At 36.0% G+C, this 22,382-nt stretch overlaps 1 protein-coding gene across 1 annotated transcript in view; it reads right to left on the reverse strand.

The window, feature by feature from the left end:
- Window positions 1-1,868: 1,868 nt before the first annotated feature.
- NSUN3 (NOP2/Sun RNA methyltransferase 3) overlaps window positions 1,869-22,382 on the reverse strand; it is a 52,154-nt gene continuing 31,640 nt past the window's right edge. Inside the window, exon 6 of the mRNA XM_079923172.1 lies at window positions 1,869-3,871. Coding sequence (XP_079779298.1) covers window positions 3,601-3,871 — 271 coding nt within the window. The 3' untranslated portion in view covers window positions 1,869-3,600. The remainder of the gene's footprint in view (window positions 3,872-22,382) is intronic.

Genomic DNA, 22,382 nt, shown 5'->3' on the forward strand with positions numbered 1-22,382 from the left:
TAAGGTAGCGTATGTTTCACCCAGTTTCAACATGACTATAGGGCCTCACATGACCAAAGAAATTACTTGCTTCATTTGTGAAAAGTTACAGAAGGGTATGGAGTTAATATTTGATTGAGCTAACTGAATTTTAAAGAGGTATATGTTCTAGCAGGCTTTCTTCCTCCTTAGGTCTAGTGAAACCTGTTTTTTAAAAATCTTAGCATTGAATTAACAGGTCAATTTTTTAAGTTTGTTTTTTCATTCTATAGTTTAATTACTCCCTAATGAGAATCCCAAATCAATTCTTTTTAAATTTTCATTTTATTTTAAATGTCATATAATAAGTAATATTAATAGAAATGACTGTCAAGATAGTATTTCTGATTCTCTCCCATTGACTTTGCAGCCTGAAGCCATTCCAAATTCTGACATTAATTTTAATGTTTCCAGGACAGATGCTGTTAGGGCTTTCAGCACAAGTAGTAGATAATCAGCAGACATTTAGTTAACTTGTGAAGCTTCATCTGAATATCCTTCAGTTACCCAGGGGATCTGGGTGATATTATAGCTCCAATGTCAGCCTGAAGAGCAACATCAGTAATGGGCATCATACCTACTTCCCTCCCCAATGCAGCAATAAGGCAAGGCAAAGAAGACTGTAAACCATTGATCTGAACTATATAAATGGGCTGAACATAAAATTGTGTTGTTATATTCATCCCCAAAGCAAAATTTACCTAACATATAATACAAGTAGTCCCATTCAATTGCATCAAAGGACTTCTTGGCATCTAATAAAATTGTTGCTATTGGTTCCAGTTTTCTCTTTGTACTCCAGATGAGTTGCATTAGCCTACGCAGATCATCTGATACTTATCTCCAGACATAAAGTCTTCTTGGATAAGGGCCTATTAGATTTGTGATTACTTTAGTCATGTAGCAAGTGTTCTGGTGTCTATTATTTTATGCCTAATATCCTTTTATCCTTGTATAAAAGAATATTTTTCATAATACTGTTAAGGGGGTAACATGCCATCTTCATATGGATATGCAATAGGATAAAGAACTGTAGGTTGCCTTGATTCTAAGCCACAGATAATGTTTGATGCTTTAAAAATTCAGTACAAACCATTTAAATGCATTATCTTTATTCATAGTCTATTTCTGAAACTAGGGGCTGTTCAGTGTGCTGATGGCATAGAGAAGTTAATGTGTTGGTAAGCAACCTAAATTTTATAAAGCTATTTTGAAAGTAACTCAATGCCACAGAAAGTAGTATCAATTACTCCTTGCTTTTCAATTGACATTGCAAGGCTGCTCCAAATTCCTTTTCTTCAGTTCAGCATCTGCAAAGAAAAGGAAGGCACAGAATACCTCTACGGGAGATTTCTGGGTATTGCAATCACAAGAGGTACTTCTTTAAAACACAGCCTGAAATATTTCACAATTGGATTTTTTCCCCAAGTATTAATTAACCCTTTCATGCCCTGAGAATAGAGAATTGCATACAAGGGGAAAGCTGAGCAGTGGAGAATAAGGGTAAAGCCAGTTGATAATCTTGAGGGTTCCTATAACCTATATCTTGTGAGACAGCATAGAGTAGTGAGAAGGACGTGGCCTTTGGAACCAGTTTTAATCTTAGTTCCATTCTTTACTTACCAGAATAGCTTGGCAAGCTAGGAGCAGCACTAAACTTGGGTTTTCTCAGTCACAAAATGTGGTCATGATGCTCAGCCCTGGAGTTGTTTTAAAGTTCAGAAAAGATAACACATATATATAAAGAACTTAATCAAATATTTAACACTCAATAAATGTCATATGTTTCATTATAGTTATTGATAATAATAAAATGAGCTATATGTATATCTATATTTGCATTTTTCAGTAATCATAGAAAGGTCTAATCCAACAGCACATTGAGTATTCAGATTAGGCTTCATGGCATTATGCTGGGAAAATAATGACATTCAACAAAGTGCACTGTGAAAATTTACTTTGTGACTAATCTACACAGAATAAATGCACTTTTTAAACCTATAGTATCTGAAGACAGGATTCTTGAAAAAACAAACCAATAAGCACACACTAAAAATACACACACACATAATAAAAGTCCTTTCCATTATTATTAATCTTCTGTATTAACTCGGTATATTTGATTGAGTCCAAGAGATCCAGCTTTTCTTCAAATATATTGGTTAGATATAAAGGAAACAAAATGGTTAATGCAATGAAGGTACAGAAATAACACTCTTCCTAGGACTTCCCAGTTAAAGGAGCCCAGTTTTATATGCTTGCAAAAAAAAAAAAAAAAAGTAAATGAGCCAAGAGTCTCTAGTTTAAATGTATAGAATGTAATAATTCAAAAGGATTCAGCTTCAGCAGAATTTTGTATTTCTATAGTCAGAGTTTTGTTTTTTTAAAAAAACTAATTTCTAAATAGATAGAATCTTTTGAAATATGCTACATAATTTTTCTTAATAGTTGGAAAAATATGTTTGGCGTCTGAGTAAAGCAATTTCTAGAGAAAACACATGATCAAAACCTGAGGCTAAAACCCTAAGTACATATACAGAAATGTACACAATATTCCCAGGATATGTATAAACAAGGAGAGCCACTTAGTAAATGGTACTGGGTTTTGGTAATAGTATAATCCACTCTCATTAGGCATCTCCCTTTTGTGCATTAATATGTGACATCATAGTCTCAGATAACATTTCATAACGCAATGAAATAAAAAGCCCCTCCAGATTGCAACTGTTAGATAATCAGATTCTGTAGTGTTCATTATGACTGCAATTATGTAGCAAAACTCTCCAAATATAGTTCAGTTATTGCGGTTATTAATCATTCTGGTTTTGTTTCAAGTACTTGCTTTATAGCCTGCTGGACAGACTCCATTATTCTACAAGCTGAATGCAGAAAGTCAAACATGTGCATGTGAATCTGCTGTTCTAACGGCCTTTCAACATAATTTACCCTTTCAATTTGTATTTGTGAATACAAAAAAAAGTGGAGAAATAAAGCTGGTGTCAATAGAGTCATTGACCTTTGCAGTAAACAGAAGATAGTTCTTAACGAAAAACAACTTGGCAAATAAGAAATCTATTTTCCTAGAACTAGAAATAGTGCTGCTTAAGAAGTTAAGTCTCAGAATAGCAATCAGTTCTTATAGAAAAGGGGGGGAAAACACCTCAAAGAATCTATACATTTGATAAGGAAAAAAAATGATAAGAGAGTCAGAAGGTGTGCATTTTTAGAGGTTCAAAGAACCAACATTACAGATAGAAGGTATTTCTAAACATTTTATGCACAAAACCATATATTCTGATTAATTTAACTACAAGATGCCAAGTAAAAGACAGATTTATTATAGAGAACAAACACCATCTGCACCATCTTAAATCATTACTGTAGATGTATTTCTAGGAAAAAAATATACCTGAAAAGTTCTGAGATGCTAAAGTATTAACTAAATAGGATTCCAACAGACCCAGGGAAAGTGGCTCCATTTTATTTAAATGTTAACACGTAGAGAGCCTACATGTTAAATAAATATAATAATACATTGATATGTTATCGATGTAATGGTTCACAAAATGCACATCACCAATTTCAAGTAGTCCATGATTTTTTCAATTTGGCTACATACATTGGGCCCCAGGCTTTGCCCTTATCTGGAATCACCAATAGCCCACATTCCTGGCCAGTGGGAGCAAATGTGAAGTCTTGGGAGCAAGTCCTTGCCATTTCCTTAATGTCCACAGGCATGATGTTACTGTAGGAGTTTAAAACTTCACTGATCACATCTTGATTTTCTGCCTTGGAAAGTGTGCATGTAGAGTACACAAGTAGCCCTCCAGGACGTAAGGCCTTAATTGCAGACCTGCATGTAATCAGGAAAATGCAAAAGATTGGTTATGTACATTAAAAAGGAACTATGGGGGCTGAGGGCAAGAAAGCTTACATACTTGAAATTAACCCTACTCTGACTCTGACTGTAATAACTTTGGGTGTTTTCTAGCCTTACAACTATTTCTTTCTAATGTATCCCCGGATGACTGGGAAAATGATAATGAGACCAATCAACACGGGAAAGACAGAGAGTATGTCTGACTGGTTCATTGTTTTGTTCTTCTAAGGACAGGAGGATGGAGGCAGAGCATGAAATAATGGGTCTGTCTTTGAATATACTGAGTGGTACTAATGGGTAGGTGGGAAGGAGAATCTGAACTTCAGGAAAGGGGTTAGGGCTCAGTGATAGATGAAGTCATGTGAATAAACAGGATTTCCCAGGAAAAGAACAAGGAAGAAAAGTGGACTAAAGACAGAGAATGCCTATATGTAAAGACAGCAGAACTTAGAAAAAATTTAGAAGGCTTCTCCAGATAAAAGTATAGCTTTAGGGAAAAGATGGGAAGATTTTTTCCCCCAAGGGGAAGACTTGAACATATTTGTAGATGCAGATCCAGGAGAACAGTCCCAAGACTTCAGGCTGCAAATGGAGGAGTTAGCTTCAGAAAAGATGGGATTCCAGCTCTTCATCTGAAACAACAAGGGAGCATGAACAGGGAACCGAGACGTTCTAAGGTAAATGAAAGTTCACAATAGACAGCCTTGATAATAAGTGTGGAGGGGGAAGCAAGGTCATCTACTGAGACAGAAAACTAGAAAAGTTTTAGTCCTGCTGCTGTGGTGATAACCCCAGAGCAATTACTAATCAAGAACTTTTTTTTTTTTAAGAAATCATGTTCCAGAACCTCTACTGGATTTAAAAGTACAGTCAGCCCCGTCTCAACCTATATTTAAACAACTAGAGCACCTCCCAATAACTAAGGTTTATAATGAAGATCCACATCATCAAAGCAAGTTCAAACTCTGTCTTCTATGTTCGATTATTAAAGGATTGAAAAATTCTAACTCAAGACAAGCAAACTGATGACGATTTTTTTTCTCCTCTTTCTGTAGACATCCTTAAATATAATGTGTAATAAAAAATGTACTAACTCAAAACAATAAAGTAAAAAGGATAGAGAGAACCGTTAACTAACAGTGAATTTCAACACATTTCTGAAAGATGATATGCAGACAGACGAATAGTGAATGAAGAGAGTAGAGACAGCCCTACAGCCACAGAGGGTATAATTTGACCTGCAGAACTACAGAGGGGTTTGGGACCTGGAAAAGCCAGACTAAATGTGACAGGAGTAAAAAGTGAAAACAAAGATATTAATTCAAAGCATAGATAAGAAACCACAGATTTCAGACTCCCATATATGGCACGTCAGGCAGCCAGGTAAAAAGTTGGAAGGTTTTTTTTAACTGAAGTATAGCTGATTTACAATGTTGTGTTAATTTCTGCTGTAGATCAAAGCAATTCAGTTATACAGTGTTTTCCATATTCTTTACCATTATGGTTTATCACAGGATATTAAATATTGTTCCTGTGCTATACAGTAGGACCTTGTTTATCCATTCTATGCATAACAGTTTGCATCTGCTACTCCCAAACTCCCAATCCATCCCTCCCTCACCTCACCTCCCCCTTGGCAACCACAAGTCCGTTCTCTATATCTGTGAGTCTGTTTCTGTTTCATAGATAAGTTCATTTGTGTTATATTTTAGGTTCCACATATAAGTGATATCATATGGTATTTGTCTTTCTCTTTCTGACTTACTTCACTTAGTATGATAATCTCCAGGTCCATCCATGTTGCTGAAAATGGATTATTTCATTCCTTTTTATGGCTGAGTACTATTCCATTATATATATGTACCACATCTTCTTTATCCATTCATCTGTCGATGGACATTTAGGTTGTTTCCATGTCTTGGCTACTGTGAATAGTGCTGCTATGAACATAGGGGGGTGCACGTATTTTTTTGAATTATAGTTTTCTCTGGATATATGCCCAGGAGTGGGATTGCTGAATCGTATGGCAACTCTACTTAATAGCTTTTTGAAGAACCTCCATACTGTTTTTCATAATGGTTGTACCAACTTACATTCCCACCAACAGTGTAGGAGGGTTCCCTTTTCTCCACACCCTCTCCAACATTTCTTATTTGTAGACTTTTTAATGATGGCCATTCTGACTGATGTGAGGTGCTACCTCGTTGCAGTTTTGATTTGCATTTCTCTAATAATTAGTGACGTTGAGCAACTTATCATGTTCCTGTTGGCCATCGGTATGTCTTCTTTGAAGAAGTCTATTTAGGTCTTCTGCCCATTTTTTGATTGGGTTGTTTGTTTTTTTGTTGTTGAGTTCTATGAACTGTTTGTATACTTTGGACATTAAGCCCTTGTCAGTCGCATTGTTTGCAAATGTTTTCTCCCATTCTGTAGGTGGTCTTTTAGTTTTGTTTATGGTTTCCTTTGCTGTGCAAAAGCTTGTAAGTTTGATTAGACCCCATTTGTTTATTTTTGCTTTTATGTCTATTGCCTTTGGAGACTGACCTAAGAAAACATCGGTACGATTTATGTCAAAGAACATTTTGCCTATGTTCTCTTCTAGGAGTTTTATGGTATCATTCTTACGTTTAAGTCTTTAACCCATTTTGAGTTTATTTTTGTCTAGGTGTGAGGGAGTGTTCTAACTTCATTGATTTACATGCAGCTGTCCAACTTTCCCAACACCACTTGCTGAAGAAACTTTCTTCCAGTTGTATATTCTTGTCTCCTTTGTCGAAGATTAATTGACCATAGGTGTGTGGGTTTATTTCTGGGCTCTCTATTCTGTTCCCTTGATCCACATGTCTGTTTTTGTGCCAGTACCATGCTGTTTTGATTACTATCACTTTATAGTATTATCTGAAGTCTTGGAGGGTTATGCCTCCTGCTTTGTTTTTGTTCCTCAGTATAGCTTTGGCAATTCTGGGTCTTTTATGGTTCCATATAAATTTTTGGATTACTTGTTCTACTTCTGTGAAAAATGTCATGGGTAATTTGATAGGGATTGGATCTAAACTGTAGATTGCTATGGGTAGTATGGCCAATTTAACAATATTAATTCTTACAATCCAAGAGTATGGGATATCTTCCCATTTCTTTGAATCATCTTCAATTTCCTTTATAGTTTTATAGTTCTCAGCATATAAGTGTTTTACCTCCTTGGTCAGGTTTATTCCTAAGTATTCTGGGGGGGGGGGGGGGGTTGTGATATTAAAAGGTACTGTTTTTTTACATTCCCTTTCTGATATTTCACTGTTACTATAAAGAAATGCAACCGATTTATGTATGTTAATCCTGTATCCTGCTACCTTGCTGATTTTGTTTATCAGTTCTAGGAGTTTCTGTGCAGAATCTTTAGGATTTTCTATATATAGTATCATGTTATCTGATATAATGACAATTTTACCTCTTCCCTAAAATTTGGAAGCTTTTTAATCTAAGAAAGTTGAATAAACTAGGGAGACCTAAGGCACCCCCTCCCCAAACTAAAGACCTCTGCATTCAGCAAATCATAAAGTGACATCACCAGGCAAAAATTATCACCCCTAAAATAAACCTCCTAGTACTTTACTGTCCCATTATTAAATAAAAACGTACAATGAAGGATTATTAAGGGTGAGAAATGCTTATGCAATATGTGAGATCAAAAGTAAAAGAAACAAAAAATGGCCTACAAAGAAACAGAAACTTCAGGGAACAAAAGAGACATAACAAGACCTTATAAATGCAGAAAGATCAGCAAAAATACAGGACCCACAAAACAATAACAGAATGCCATGAAACAGGACCAAGAAGAGGCCTCTTTGAAATGAAACACATGTTTATCAAAATAATATTTTATAGAAGTGTTTGGAAGTTAAGGTTGAAAAATCTTCCAAAAAAGCAGAACAACAGATGGACTGAAAATGACACAGGGAAGATTAATCAAGCAGGTCCAAATTTCAGTTAACAGGAGTACTGGAAAGATAGTACAGAGAATTGGGGGATGGGGACTTGAATTAGTGAAATAAGAATTTTCTAGAGATGAAAAGAAGTGTTCAGATTAAAATAGCTCATCATAAGGCTAGAATATCCATTATTATTTATTCAGCATCTATTATGGGCATTGTTCTAGATGTTGGGTATACACTGAAATAGAACAACAACAATAAAAAAAAAAAACCCTCAGTTTCATGAAGCTTACATTCTAGCTGGGGGAGAAAGACTACAAAAATAAGTAAGTCTGTCATGGACTGAACTGTGTCCCCTCAAAATTCGTATGTTGAAGCCATAACCCCCAATACCTCAGAATGTGACTGTATTTGGAGATAACATCTTTAAAGAGGTAATTAAGTTATTAAAATGACGTCATTAGGGTGGGCCCTAATCCAATATGTCTGGTGTCCTTATAAGAAGAGGAAATTTGGACACAATTACAGAGGGAAGATCAAGTGAAGACACAGGGCAAAGACAGCTATCCAAGCAGAGAGGCCTCAGAAGAAACCAACCCTGCGGACACCTTGATCTCAGACTTCTAGCTTTCAGCACTGTGAGAAATATCTGTTGTTTAAGCCATTCAGTCTGTGGTACTGTGTTATGGTAGTCCTAGCAAACTAATACAAAGTATTTACACATATATGCACATACATATATAAACACATACACACATAATAATATATACACACACACACACATATATATGTATGCATGTGTGTATGTTTGCACGTGTGTTTTCCCCCACCAAGCAATCCTCCAATCCTCTGCAAACACTGACTGCATGTCCTACAATTTATTTCAATTCTGACACTATCCACCTGGTCCCACAAGACTGTCCTTCGAATGCCAACTGCAAGTCCAAGTCTTTGGCACTTCTGACACACTGGTTATAAAACGGGGGTTCCCACAAACCCCTCCTTGGGTTAAATAATTTTCTAGAATGGCTCTGTTACTTACTATGTTACTGATTTATTATTACAAGATACAATGCAGTAACAGCCAGATGGAAGAGATGCACAGGGCAAAGTATGCCCTCTCCAGGCACACCACCCTCCCAACACCTCCTCTCCACCCTGAAAGCCCTGTAAATCTCTTCAGTGACGGTTTTTTAGAGGCTTCATTAAATAGGTGTAATTGATTAAATCATTGGCCACTGGTGATTAAACTCCATCTCCAGCCCCTCTCCCATCCCTAAAGAGGGGGAGGGGTGGAGCTGAAAGTTCCAACCCTCTAATTATACAGTCAGTTCCCCTGGCAACCAGTCCCCCATCCTTAGGGGCTGCCCCAAAGTCACATTAACATAAACTCAGGTATGGTTGAAAGGGCTTGTTATGAATAATAAAAGTTGCTCCTTTCACCCTTACCAAAGCCAGATATTATAACAAAAGACGTTCCTATCACTCTTATCACTTAGGAAATTACAAGGGTTTTAGGAGCTCTGGCCTGGAACCAGGAACAAAGATGAAATACATATTCACAATATCACAGTTTGCTTATTTTTTAATTTAGTGATAGGTTCTATAAAGAAACTTAAATCAGGGTAAGAGGATTAGGAGTGCCTGGATGGTAACAGGGATTGCAGTTTTAAGTAGGATTATTAGAATAGGATGACACTTCAAGAAGTGACATCTGAACAAAGACCTGAGAAGAGAAGGTAAGGAAGTGGGCCATGTAGATATCTGAGGAAAGAGCATTCTGCACAAAAGGAGTAGCCAGTGCAAAGACCCTCAGACATGTCTGAGGAAGGAGGAGGCCAGTGTGACTGTAGCACAGGGAAGAAAGTGGTGGTAGGGTAAGATGAGATCAGGGAGCTAAGAGGAGAGGGTGCAGAGGGTCTGACACAACACTGTCAAAACTCCAACCTTATAGTGAATGAAAAACATCCACATTTAGATGCATTATTGTTAAATTTTAGAACTTTGAGAACAAAGGAAAAATGCTAAATGCCTCCAGAGAGAAGAACTGGTTGCCTCTAAGGGTCCAGGAATCAGACTGGCATCTGTGGAGTAGTGTACTCCAAATCCTGGGAAAAAGGCAATTTAAAGTGGATGCTATTTACTGCCACACTGTCAAATAAATACATAGGAGGGAGACAGAAACTTTCAGATATCTGATGACTCAGAAATTTTACCTCTAGCAGAATGAGGAGGTAAATCAAGAAAGAAGAGAACTGTGACACAGAAAACAGTGAACGCCACATAGGAGAACAATGAAGGGAGTGGAGCCCCAGAATGATAACTGCATGGGAGCCCTTAGAGGGTAACTACTCCAGATGAGAAGGAGAGGGAGACTCCAGGGAGAAGTGAGACGGGAGAAAAGAGATGAAATGACTGAAAACTGAGAAAACCTTGAAGATTTGATACATGCACCTGGGGTGGGTGTGTAAGGGGGAGAAGAAAAGAGAGAGAGTCTGTTCCATCTAATCTGATTATAAGAAAATTTTCCTCTCAGTGTCATTCTGATCACAACACTGAACCAATAGAGAAGGAAATTTAATTCTAATGTATTAGTCCATTCTGCAGTGAATAAAACAATATATATTGATTATTGGCCCTCAATGTTCAGAATCATTCCATAAACTTATCTTAGTAATGTTTCAGAACAGATTATAAAATCTCAGAAAAAATACCGTCAACCTTGACAACATAAACATAAAGGTGCAGGTATAAGACACTGGGAAGTAGAGGGGAGAAATGTAAGATGGGGCGGGGATGTAAATATTGTTATATTACAAAAAGAGAAACCAAGAGCTATTGCTCTGATTATTTGAAAAAAGAATAAAGCTCGAAGTGTGTTTAGACAGACTTTCTACCGCTAACAGAACAAGAAATGTAGATCTAAGTGTGAAGTACTAAGTTTCCAAGCTGACTGAGGGAGAAACTGTAACAGGGTGAGAACACAGGTTGTAGAGTGCTGTGAAGAGGTAAGGGAGGTATAAGTGAGATGAGCCCAAGCAAAAAGTCAGGGCAGGCACACCTCGGAGATATGGCAGGTTTGGTTCTAGATCACAATAAAGCAAATAAAGTGAATCTCAATAAAGCGAGTCACAAATTTTTTGGTTTCCCAGTGCATAAAAAAGTTATGTTTACACTATACTGTAGTCTATTAAGTGTGCAATAACATTATGTCTAAAAAAATGTACATACCTTAATTAAAAAACACTTTATTGCTGAGAAACGCTAACCATCATCTGAGCCTTCAGCAAGTTGTAATATTTTTGCAATAGTAACATCAAGGAACACTGATCACAGATCACCATAACAAATACAATAATAATGAAAAGTTTGAAATATTGTTAGAATTACCTAAAAGTGACACAGAGACACAAAATGAACAAAGGCTATTGGAAAAATGGTGCCAACAGACTTGTTGGATGCGTGGTTGTCACAAACCTTCAATTTGTAAAAACATAGTATCTGAGAAACACAATAAAACAAGGTGTGCCTGTAGTCAATGTCTAAAGTTGATAAATGAAGTAATAAAGGATAAACATATTATTTAGAGGTTTAGGAGGGACCTGAAGAATAAATAAAGTATAAATAATTGTAAGTGGTTGCTCTGAGGAGTAAAGCTAGGGGAAGATGGGGGAGTGGTAGGGGTAAATTACTTTTAACTAAACACTCATTTATATTTTTAATTTTTTACCCATGTCATATATTTCTACGATAATACAAATTAAAGGGTAGCTATGACAGCAGTATAAATATTAGAAATTTTCCCATAGAGGTCAGTTGTTTTTTTTTGTTCTTTTAATTTGACTATTAAGGGATTAACTCTCTAGAAAACTCATTCCCTGAGGTCCAGATAACTAAAATTGTATGGTATCCAGTATTTCTGGTCTTCTCATATATCCACTTACTGATATAAAAAAAACTGGGAGGTGACTACCAATTTACAGTAGCTTACCACTGTAAGCCTACTTAACCTTCAGTGTTTGCTGTTAATTTCTAAAAAAAGTTTTTTAACCTGTCTTCTTACTTGTCACTGTCTCCTAAATATTCTCCACAGAAACTTTTTTAAAAGGCTCAGATCTAGACACCAGAGATGTGAACTGTTATGGGATAACAGCCTATGGGAGGAAGAATGATGGCCCACAAAGATGTCCATATCCTAATCCCCAGAACATTTAAACATGTCACATTATATGGCAAAAGGGTATTTGCAGATGTGATGAAATTAAGGGTCTTAAAATGGGAAGATTACACTGGATTATCTGAGTGGGCCCAATGTAATTACAAAGATCCTTATAAATAGAAAAGGGAAGCAGGAGAGTCAGAGAAAGAGAGGTGATGATTGAAGCTAAGGCTGGAGTGACAGGAATGCTAGCCAAAGGTCACAAGCCAAGGAATGTGGGCTGCATCTAGAAGCTGGAAAAGGTAAGGAAATCATTCTCCCTGTCTTAGTCTGTTTGGGTCGCTATAACAAAAACGCCATAGACTAGGTGGTTTAAACAATAAACATTTATTTCTCATAGTTCAGGAAGCTGGGAAGTCCAAGATTAAGGCACCAGCAGGTTCAGCATCTGCTGAGGATACCTGCCTCCTGGTTCATAGATGGCCACTGTGTCCTCCCATGGCAGTAGGAGAATGGGAGCACTCTGAGGGCTCTGTTATAAGGGCACTAATCCCATCATAAGCGCTCCACCCTCATAACCTAATCATCTCCCAAAGGCCTAACACAATCATCTTTGGGATTAGGATTTCAACATATGAATTTTCGGTCTATAGCACTCCCCTAGAGCCTCCAGAAGAAATCGCAGCTCTGTAAACACCTTGATTTTGAAACTATGACCTCCAGAAGTGTAAGATAATAAATCTGTGTTATTTTAAGCCACTAAATTTATGGTAATTTGTTACTAATAGCAGCAATAGGAAACTAACACACACCTGGTGATGGCTTTTCAATTTTTTTTACAGTGACATACTGAGGCATCGGTAGATTTTGCTAAAATTGTGCAAGTTACAACTACACTCATTTTGGATCATTTTCTACTGACTATAGCAATGAGTATAAGATTTTCTTTAAAAAAAGTTAGATTATTGTGCAAGGGATATATACAATTTGAATGAGGGTATCTTTAAATTCCCATTAAAAGGATTTATTTTGATCCTAATTCCACAGTTAGCAAAACCAATGCCTAATCAAGTAAGTATGATTCTTTCTCATTACAGTTGTACAAAAGTACATAGAAGCCTCATCACTTACAAACAGTATGTTCCTGGCTTGATGCAAATTTAAATTAATTTCTATAATGTTGCCAACGTTGGCTGATTCTTCTGCTCTGTCTTCATCCCAACACTAATAATTTATCTTTCTAAAATTAGGTTGGTATAACTTAACTGGGCACATTAATTTCTTAACAAGGAAACTGTGTGTGGCAACACAAAGGCTTTTTTACAAATTGGGTTAATCTCAACGTCCTAGGGCAAAATGTGAAGAGATTCCTATCAAATGGTTGTTGCTGTTTTGCTGCTAATGATTGCTGTTTAAATACCATTTTTGCCCTTTTGCTTGTAGTAGTTATAGATTTCAAAAAATACCATAATTTTGTATTCAAAGATCAAGGAAAACAGGTAATATGGAAAAAAAAAAAAACTCACTCCCAGAGTTCATATAGCCAAAACTTTTCTATACTGAGAATTATTTTATTCCATAGTGTCTAGGATAAATCATTTGCTTCCATAACCAGTTACATATATTTTGAAATAGCCCATAAGAACCAAGTAATTATTATATTAATTAATTAATTTGGATAGGTTTCATCCAAGTCATGAAAAGAAGCATTTTTAAAAGGCTTTTTAAAAATGGTCCTTTTTTTGAGGACAGTAGACAGTAGGGTGTGAGAAAGGTTGTGTTGCTTCAGGAGAGAAATTATGACAATCAGAACAGAAGAAAGATACTGTTTACTAGGTCTTAACAAGCCAAGGAAGAAATTGTAAATTCTGGAGGGGTAAAAACATTTAAAAGTTAGACTTGGGGCTTCCCTGGTGGCGCAGTGGTTGAGAGTCCGCCTGCCGATGCAGGGGACACAGGTTCATGCCCCGGTCAGGGAGGATCCCACATGCCGCGAAGCAACTAGGCCCATGAGCCATGGCCGCTGAGCCTGCGCGTCTGGAGCCTGTGCTCCGCAACGGGAGAAGCCACAACAGTGAGAGGCCCACGTACCGCAGGAAAAAAAAAAAAGTTAGACTTGAATAATACTAATAAACTGGCAAAGTTGTGGTAATGACCATATAAAAACATGTCAGGATTAGAGAAGGAAAACAAAAAGTGCTGGATCTGGGATCTGGTAGAAGGCAAAAGGTTGCTCTATGCTTGTGTAAATTTCTGTGTCATGTAGTTTGTTTGTTTTTTAATAAGAGGAGGTAAAACTAAACAACTAACTAAGCAACATCCATTTTGGCATAATGGTATCCTCTGCTAACCTTTTCCAAATGAGCTGTGTACCTTGGCTTCTCAAGGACTACATGTTTCACAGCTTAACAAGATCCTGAATAATGGGATATTTTTCACTTGTGCTATAACACTAACTATATTGCATGAAATTACAAGTTGAATTAAGATGGGCATTCTTTACTACTGAATTATAACTGATGGCAGAGAGATGGTCAGCAGTGATTTCTAATCATACTTATCAGTATAAGGCAGAAAAAGATGTTATGACTAACTACAGTAGATGAAGAAAAGTATTATTTTGATCAGATTAGGTGGAAGGCTAACCTAATACTTTAAACTGAAATGGCCACTAGTAGACATTATCTTGGGTTTTATATATTATTCAACACACAATGTCCATCTATAATGCAGAGCTGGGGGAAGTACTTCTAAAGGAAGCAGAGTTGCCACATAATACACTCCCCCTAACACTTCCCTGAAACACATATATTCCCCTCAGAAGCCTCCCACCTAAGAGCTGATCAGGCTTAACCCTACTTGAAGTATGAAATAAGATTCTATCTCACAATAGCACTGCAGGAAGTAAAGCTGATCTTGATTAACAATATGGGATAAAATAAGAGTGGGAAATGCTTTTACCACAGCACCCCTAACAGGAAAAGAATGATGGCCTTCTTGCCACAGAATGTACACCAGATACCCTGTTGCTTTACGGCAGATACGAGCTGTACAAATTTTTCCAAATCTTTGTCTTTCAGTGTATTACGGAATAGGCTGAAATGCGTTCTGCACTTAAACCACCTAGCTAATGAAGCAGCTCAAAATAAAACATATTCTAAAAAAGAAAACATTAAACAGAATATAACGTTAAATTAAATTTTCCCCATTTACAAATAGAAAACCTTAATTGATTTTTGGCGGTTCACAGAGTAGACCTGAATGGCACTTCAGATGTACTATCTCTTACACGCCATCGTGAAATCCAAAAAGCTCTGCAAACTACAGTTTTTTTCTTAAGTTTGTGTCAGATTCATCTGGCCTCAACATTTGACCTAAATTTATGTAAGGCTATTTATCGTCAAGACTGAGCCCACGTGGTAAAACTACTCGAACGTTTTGCTGAAACCATATTAAAGTTTGATTACAGGGTGCTGCCCCAGATCCTACTGAGGGAAGTGGGTGATGTGATATAACAAATACATACTATATCACCTTAAAAAAAAGCAGAATTCTGAGCAGAATCCATCAGTATTTTCTTATTCTAATATACAGTAAGAAAAACAGCTGGATTGTTTTGTGTTCTTTCAATACACTAAGGGTTCTTCCCCATTACCCCCTCCCCAAAGTGTTTTGTATGTTTGTATTTTTTAAAGAACACTTTATATAATCAATAATGAAGGCTTTTTTTTTTTCAGAAGTCCATTTTGTCATTTTTTTAAGTGCTTTTCATTGAATTTCTCTATCCTTTAAAGATCTTCGAGAAAAACAGAGAATCAAGCCCCAAGAGCCATTTATAATACTGGCTTAGAAACAAGGTAAGAACACGCTGCTTTCCCAGGAAAAAAACGGGAAACCACCTTTACACTTCCAGACTAGTTCACACAGCCTTCCAACTACCAACAAATAACGTATAATGACCAAGGAAAAAAAAGAAAAACAATTACCTGATTTTAACAACTTGAAGAAAAATAAGTATTGCCTTAATGAAAACAGAAGCTTCAATGACCTTTAAAAACTAAAAACAAACAAACAAAACAAAACAAAAAAACCCTCGAAAACATCTTGGAACCCTGACAGTCATCAAAGTTCCAAAGGGAGGGTATTTCAAACCTAATCAAAATTGAAAACATGATGCAGGGTGTCCTCTTTTCCTCCGGCAAATCTGAGTCTTAGAGAATGCTATTTTTACAAATAGCTACTAAAGCAACCCTAATACATTTTAAAAATATAAATTCCATTTTCTGGTCTATTCTTCTGGTCTTCGATTAGAAATTTGGCATTCTGTTGGAAGGGTCATTGTTAATTAGATCGCTAAATTTAAGTGTTTTTTGCATTAAAAAAAACTGAGCCCAAACTGCGTAAGAAAACAATCAGCACAGCAATACTGCCATCTTTTGACCAAAGCAAGAAAAGTGATTTTCTCCCCTTACATGAATTCCTACGACTTACCATTAAGGGACAAGCATCGTCTTTTTATGTCTTCCAGTGACATGTTCGAAGTTACAGGCACAGCCTCTACCACAACTTCTGGTGCAGAAGTAAAACAATCACAGATGTCTGTATTCTTGAAAAATTCATATTACAGGTAAACACTACTGTGAATAATATACTTATTCCTCATCTTTCTTCATGTCCCTTCTGTGTCACCATTAAAGCATCAAGGCAACATCAACCATTCTTTCAGATGTAAATATGGGGAAGTAATCAAGTGAAATAGACTGAAAAATCACTTCATTGACACAATATTAGCAAGCTTGTACCCTTCATCTTAGAAACTCTAGCATTAAACATTTTTTTAAACCAAGTAAGAATAGAGTAATTTTTAAAACTTAAAACGAGCATAGGAGCATCAATCCTGCAATTGGCCCCTTGTAGCCATTTAATATTCAAGTAATGTTTCAGAAATTCTCTAAAGGGCTACTTTATAAGGTTATTTGCAACTTACATTAAAAAGTTATCTAATTAATAACATGAAAAATATATGAAAACTACTTGTGGTCTTTGTATCTTACTGCCCGAATGACAAAAACTAAATCCAAAACTGAAAAAGGTGAAATGCTTCCAGAGGACATTGCACACACATATTTCTCCATGAGGAAATTCTTTTTCTTTAGGACAGAATATTCCTGAATTAATGGGAATGTGGATTTGGTCCAAAAATCAAATGAGATGCTGATTCCTATGTTAACCTAGTGAGGAACAGGTCACCAGCCTAATTAATAACGCTGCCTTATGTTTATTTGGTGCTTAACTTAAAGAGCACTTCACAGATGGAGTCTTAATAAAACCTTATGAGGTATACAAGGTAAATAGTCAGACCCAATTTATCAAATGGAGGGTCACAAAGACTCAGTGACTTGCCTGAAGTTACACAGCTAATTAATGCACCTTAATCTAATACCAGGAAAATGACTGCAAGCTTTATCACTGCTGTATATACCCTGAAGCAAATTATTACGATTGCTAAAATAAGTATGGAATCTGGGGCAATAAGAAAGAGGATGCTACATCCATACATTTTATCATCCCAACTGTCCCAAATACTCATTGAAGGTAAAGAATAACTATAGATCTTTAGGCACTTTTAATAAAAAGGAACTAAGAATTAGTAGGTCTGAAGCTATGACTTGAGAATCTTGGCTACCTGCTCATTTTATAGAGCATGCAACCTTTACCTATTAAAGTGCTATTGCACTGAATTTATGATGAGGTAAATGAAAGCAAATACCTCATGCTGAGACATAATTTGAAACTCTTCATCTCAGATTGACATCAAAATCATAATTTTAAAGAATTTTAACAAATTAGATGCAATGGTTAGAAACTCAAAGGCAGTTACTCCATTAAAATTTCAAATAATTTGGAATAATTTGTAGTTATTCCAAACAATCTGGTAAATTCCTTTAAACAAATTTTGTTTCCACAACTCTAAATGATATATTAAAATATCTGTTTTCCTCAGAAGCTTACTGATAAAATGAGTACAAAGCTAGCCTAAGTTAAGAGGTTTATTTTTGCATTCATCTCACCATACTATTTGATTCTGTCATTCATCCTCAACTTCGAGAAACCTTCTCTCACTTTGTCTTCCTGGACACTACTCTTTCTTTGTTCATCTCCTACTTCTCTGAGGTTCCCTTTTAGCCGCCTTATCTACCTTTCCTCTTCTTCCTATCCCTTAAATATCAGTCTGCCCTATAATTTTATCCTTGGTTTATCTTTTTTCCTAAAGTTAGATGTTTTACATATGTTATCTCATTCAATCTTTCAATTAAGTTATTATTCTCACTTTGCAGATGAGGTAACTAAGGCAAGAGTGTTAAGCAACTTGTATGAGGCCACTCAGTAAGTGTCCAAACCAGGATTCAAATCCGTGCAGTAGAGTTCTACAGTTTTCCTTGACACCTTCCTTTTCTTCCCACTCCAGAACCAATCAACCACCAAATCCTATTAATTCTCCATTGAAAATATCTTGCAAATCTGACCACATATCTGTATTCCTCTCCCATTCACTCAGTTAAGGCCTTTGTCATCTACTTCTTGATTACTGTGAAATCTTTCAAATTGGTTCTCTTGCTAAAGGATTTTCGTATTAATTTTCTTGGCATACTCCGGTGTTATCTGATCAAGGGATTTCCAGCTTGTGACAGACACTTCTAATTGTTCAATATCTGTTCTCACTTCCTTCTATAGTAATGGAATTTTTAACTGGGTACAGCTAAGGCTAATTTCCTAAACTGCCTTTCACTAAAGGTAGTCATATGTCTAAGTCTGACCCATAAGAAGTGAGTGGAAGTAATGTGAGGTGTGCTCTTTTGCTCTTTCTTACTACTTGCAATGCAGATTAAACAGTAAGAGTTGGAATTGTCACTCTGGACCATAGGACCATAAGGTAGAAGATAGACAGGGTCTGGATCCCTGATGATTCTCTGTCCCATCTCTCTAGATGCTTAGTAAGTTCTAATGCTTACATAAATTATTTTTCAGTTTCTTTTTGACCAGGAGAACTTTTATTCATCTTTCCAGACTCACTTCAAAGCTCACTTAGTCTCTGAAACCTTCACTGATTCCCCATGGAATTCCTCCCTCTTCTGTTTTTCCCAAGCAATATATTTCCAGCTCCTTGAAAACAGGGTTTATGCTATATTCATTTTGTATTTTTTATATATAGCACAACTGGAAAGTATCTTCTCAAAATACATTTTTTTAAAATAAATGAATGAATAAATGTTACCTTAATCAAGAGGTGGGTCAAAAAGAGAACTTTTCAGTGTAAAACAAAGGAATATATTGAATTGCAACTAACACTCAAAAATTTCTGAGTAGGGAACAGCTCAAGCAACCTACAACTCTTACAATATAGAACAGATAGAAATAATAGAGGACAGAGGCTTCATTTAGGAAAAAGAATAATAATAAAGCTTTTGCCAACAAGTAATTTATAAAAATGAGAAAAAAAGATTTTTCCTCTTGCCAACAATAAACTCCTACAGAAAGTAATCTGTTAATGAAGGTTACTGCTTAGCAATTGTGCTCTCATTTCTCACTGAGTGGAAAAGTTTGGTACCTTTTAGTAAGTTAACTTGACTCTACAGAAACCATGGTCACTATTTTAAAATTGAGATATGTGGTACCAAAAATGCAGTTAAGACATATTTAAAAACAAATATTATCCCTGACACTGCCTTTCTAGTGACATAAGGGAAATTAACAAAGGAGGTTGTGGGGGTGCGGGGGGGCAGGACAGGAAGTCTGATTTAAAAGGAAGGAAAGGGAGACGCAAGAGGGAAGAGATATGGGAACATATGTATATGTACAACTGATTCACTTTGTTATAAAGCAGAAACTAACACACCATTGTAAAGCAATTATACTCCAATAAAGATGTTAAATATATATATATATATATTAGCCTAATTTGATGTACCAATAGAAATATTTTGAATACTACAAAATTTAACAAATGGTAAAACTATAACTTTAACCAACTGTTATGAGCTCCATAAAGCTTTTATCTCTAAGTTGTTCCCTTTTTGTCTGCCCCCAACCCTAAAAGTTTAATTCCACAACATTTCATATCTTTTCTTCCTTTAACCATTTTGGGGAGTTCTGTTTCACTTACTTTTTCTTACCATTTCATATATTTTCTCCCACATTTCATTGTTGGCTTCCAGCATTCCTTTCCAATTTTCTATTTTTGTTCCTTTTCAGCAATTCCCATTTCTTTCATTTTCCCACTGCCTGTTTCTCATCATATCACTCTGTTTGTATCGGTTTACTACTTCTGCTGGCAAACAGCAGCCTGGGCAAGAAATCAAGTAAAAAAATCCCTACCACTATTATGTTCTACAACCAAAGAAAACATTAAGGTGAAAAGTTGAAGTTCATGTACAATTTATCAAATAAATGGAGATGCAAAATTAAGTTTCAGGTACTTTAAGCATCTAAAACACAGATATTTCTAGGTGGATAGTTACCCAGTGCTATCATCAGTTTTAAAAGTATAATTTTGCAACCCTTGAGGGTAATCTTCACTATGCTCACAGTAAGTAATCAAATTTCTAGATATCAAACTGTTTATTATCAAAGAAGTTCTGTAAATTCAAGATAAAGAAACATGACCAAGCTTGCTATTTTCAGAAACACCATATCCAGTAGCTATTCCTTTGTCAGCCTAAGAAACAAAACTATGCTGATAATTACCTTCTCCCTACTGGCAGCAAGTTTTACCTTGAAGAAGAGATATTTTTTATGTAATACCGGTAGAGCAGAGCAATGACACTAGACACTCCTGAAATAGATTATAAATGACAAGTTTTAACATATTTATTATCAGTTTCTACTTGTACAAGATGTACAAGTTTAGCACATCTTCCCAACAGTTAATTACCTCATTTAGATGCTATGGGAGGGTGGGTTAGGAATTAAAAGCTCTCTGCTAAGACTGAACGTGAGGAATCCAGTTTTGTGTTGCTTAAATTAGAGAAGAGTGACAATAGACGACTTTAGGCCTGCCAAACTTTAAGACAGGGTCTTTGATCTACTATCAGATATAGTCTCTTCACTCATACAAAGAAAAAGAATTAAAAAGCGTTCAACAAAACCACCAGAATTGACTTGATTTTGGCCCACGGCAGATGTGTTTATGAATGAATAGAGATTGTTTATCACTGGTTTAAAAGAGTTTTTCAGACTTTTATTTTAATATTTTTTTTTTAGTAACAAGAAACTTCTTCAAATAAAATCCTATAGGTTTAACCAGATGGAAATATCATGGCTCTACTTGGATTTGCTGTGGTGAACTAAGAGGCTCTCCTGGTCATGGCTCCCTCTTCCCTCAGGATGGCTTCAAAAACAGTGCTACAGAACCCCTATATATTTACCGACTAGAGTTTGAAAACCACTGTCCTCTAAATGATTCTTTGCAGGAAAACAACAGCTATCTCCTACTAAAGAATGATATCATTTGACTCCTGCAGTGGCCAGGTTATAAAAGAATTAAAAGCCCATAAAGTTTACTAAAGGCATTTTAGTGACTCCATTTAGGTCAATAGCATGGCAAGTTCAGATACCTGTAGCAACTGTCAGAATGAGGCCAAGTGACAGGAAAACCCTTCTCATGGGAGAAAAAAGAGTCACAGGGACTCCTGATGGATAGGCTGGTTTAATCTTGCTTTTTCAGCCTTAGGTCAAATCCTTTGGATTGTAAAAATTATTGTTCCCAGCAGAAAGAAGATTCAGAAGATTCAGGGGAGGCGAAAATAACATAGATCACCAAGCGACAATCAGGAATACTCAAATGACAAAGAAGCACTTCCTCCCGAGTCAAAAATAGCCAGGTCATCCTCTGCCATGCTTCCCAGTCACTATTTAGAAATCTTGAAAACAAAGTTCAACATTTTTAAAATAGAAAAATTTATGTGCTCCCATTTTTCAAATACTTATTATATATACTTATATATACTTATTATTAAACTTATCTGCTCAGTTTCATTTTGCTTGATATCCATTAGAGGCTTTTCAAGTTATCAAGAAAAAATAATTTAAATTCTTGTTAACAATGATATTTTACAAACTGAATCAACTGTGATAAGTTAATGAAATGCTTAAGTATCACTTTATTTTGAACACCTTTGTGTCCTAACATTTACCTACTGATAATCATTACTCACCTTGAAAATTTCAACAACTTCCTAATTAGCTTTCCTTTCTCTGTTTGCACCCTTGTATCCATCCTCTATATGGATGGAATTAACAAATCTTCCTAATATAAATGTAATCATGTCACTCCCTTATTAAAAATATTTAAACACCTCCCCACTATATACTTAACAATTATGTTAAGTTAAAGAAT

This window comes from Stenella coeruleoalba, assembly GCF_951394435.1.
Source record: "Stenella coeruleoalba genome assembly, chromosome: 5".
NCBI classification, from domain to species: Eukaryota; Metazoa; Chordata; class Mammalia; order Artiodactyla; family Delphinidae; genus Stenella; species Stenella coeruleoalba.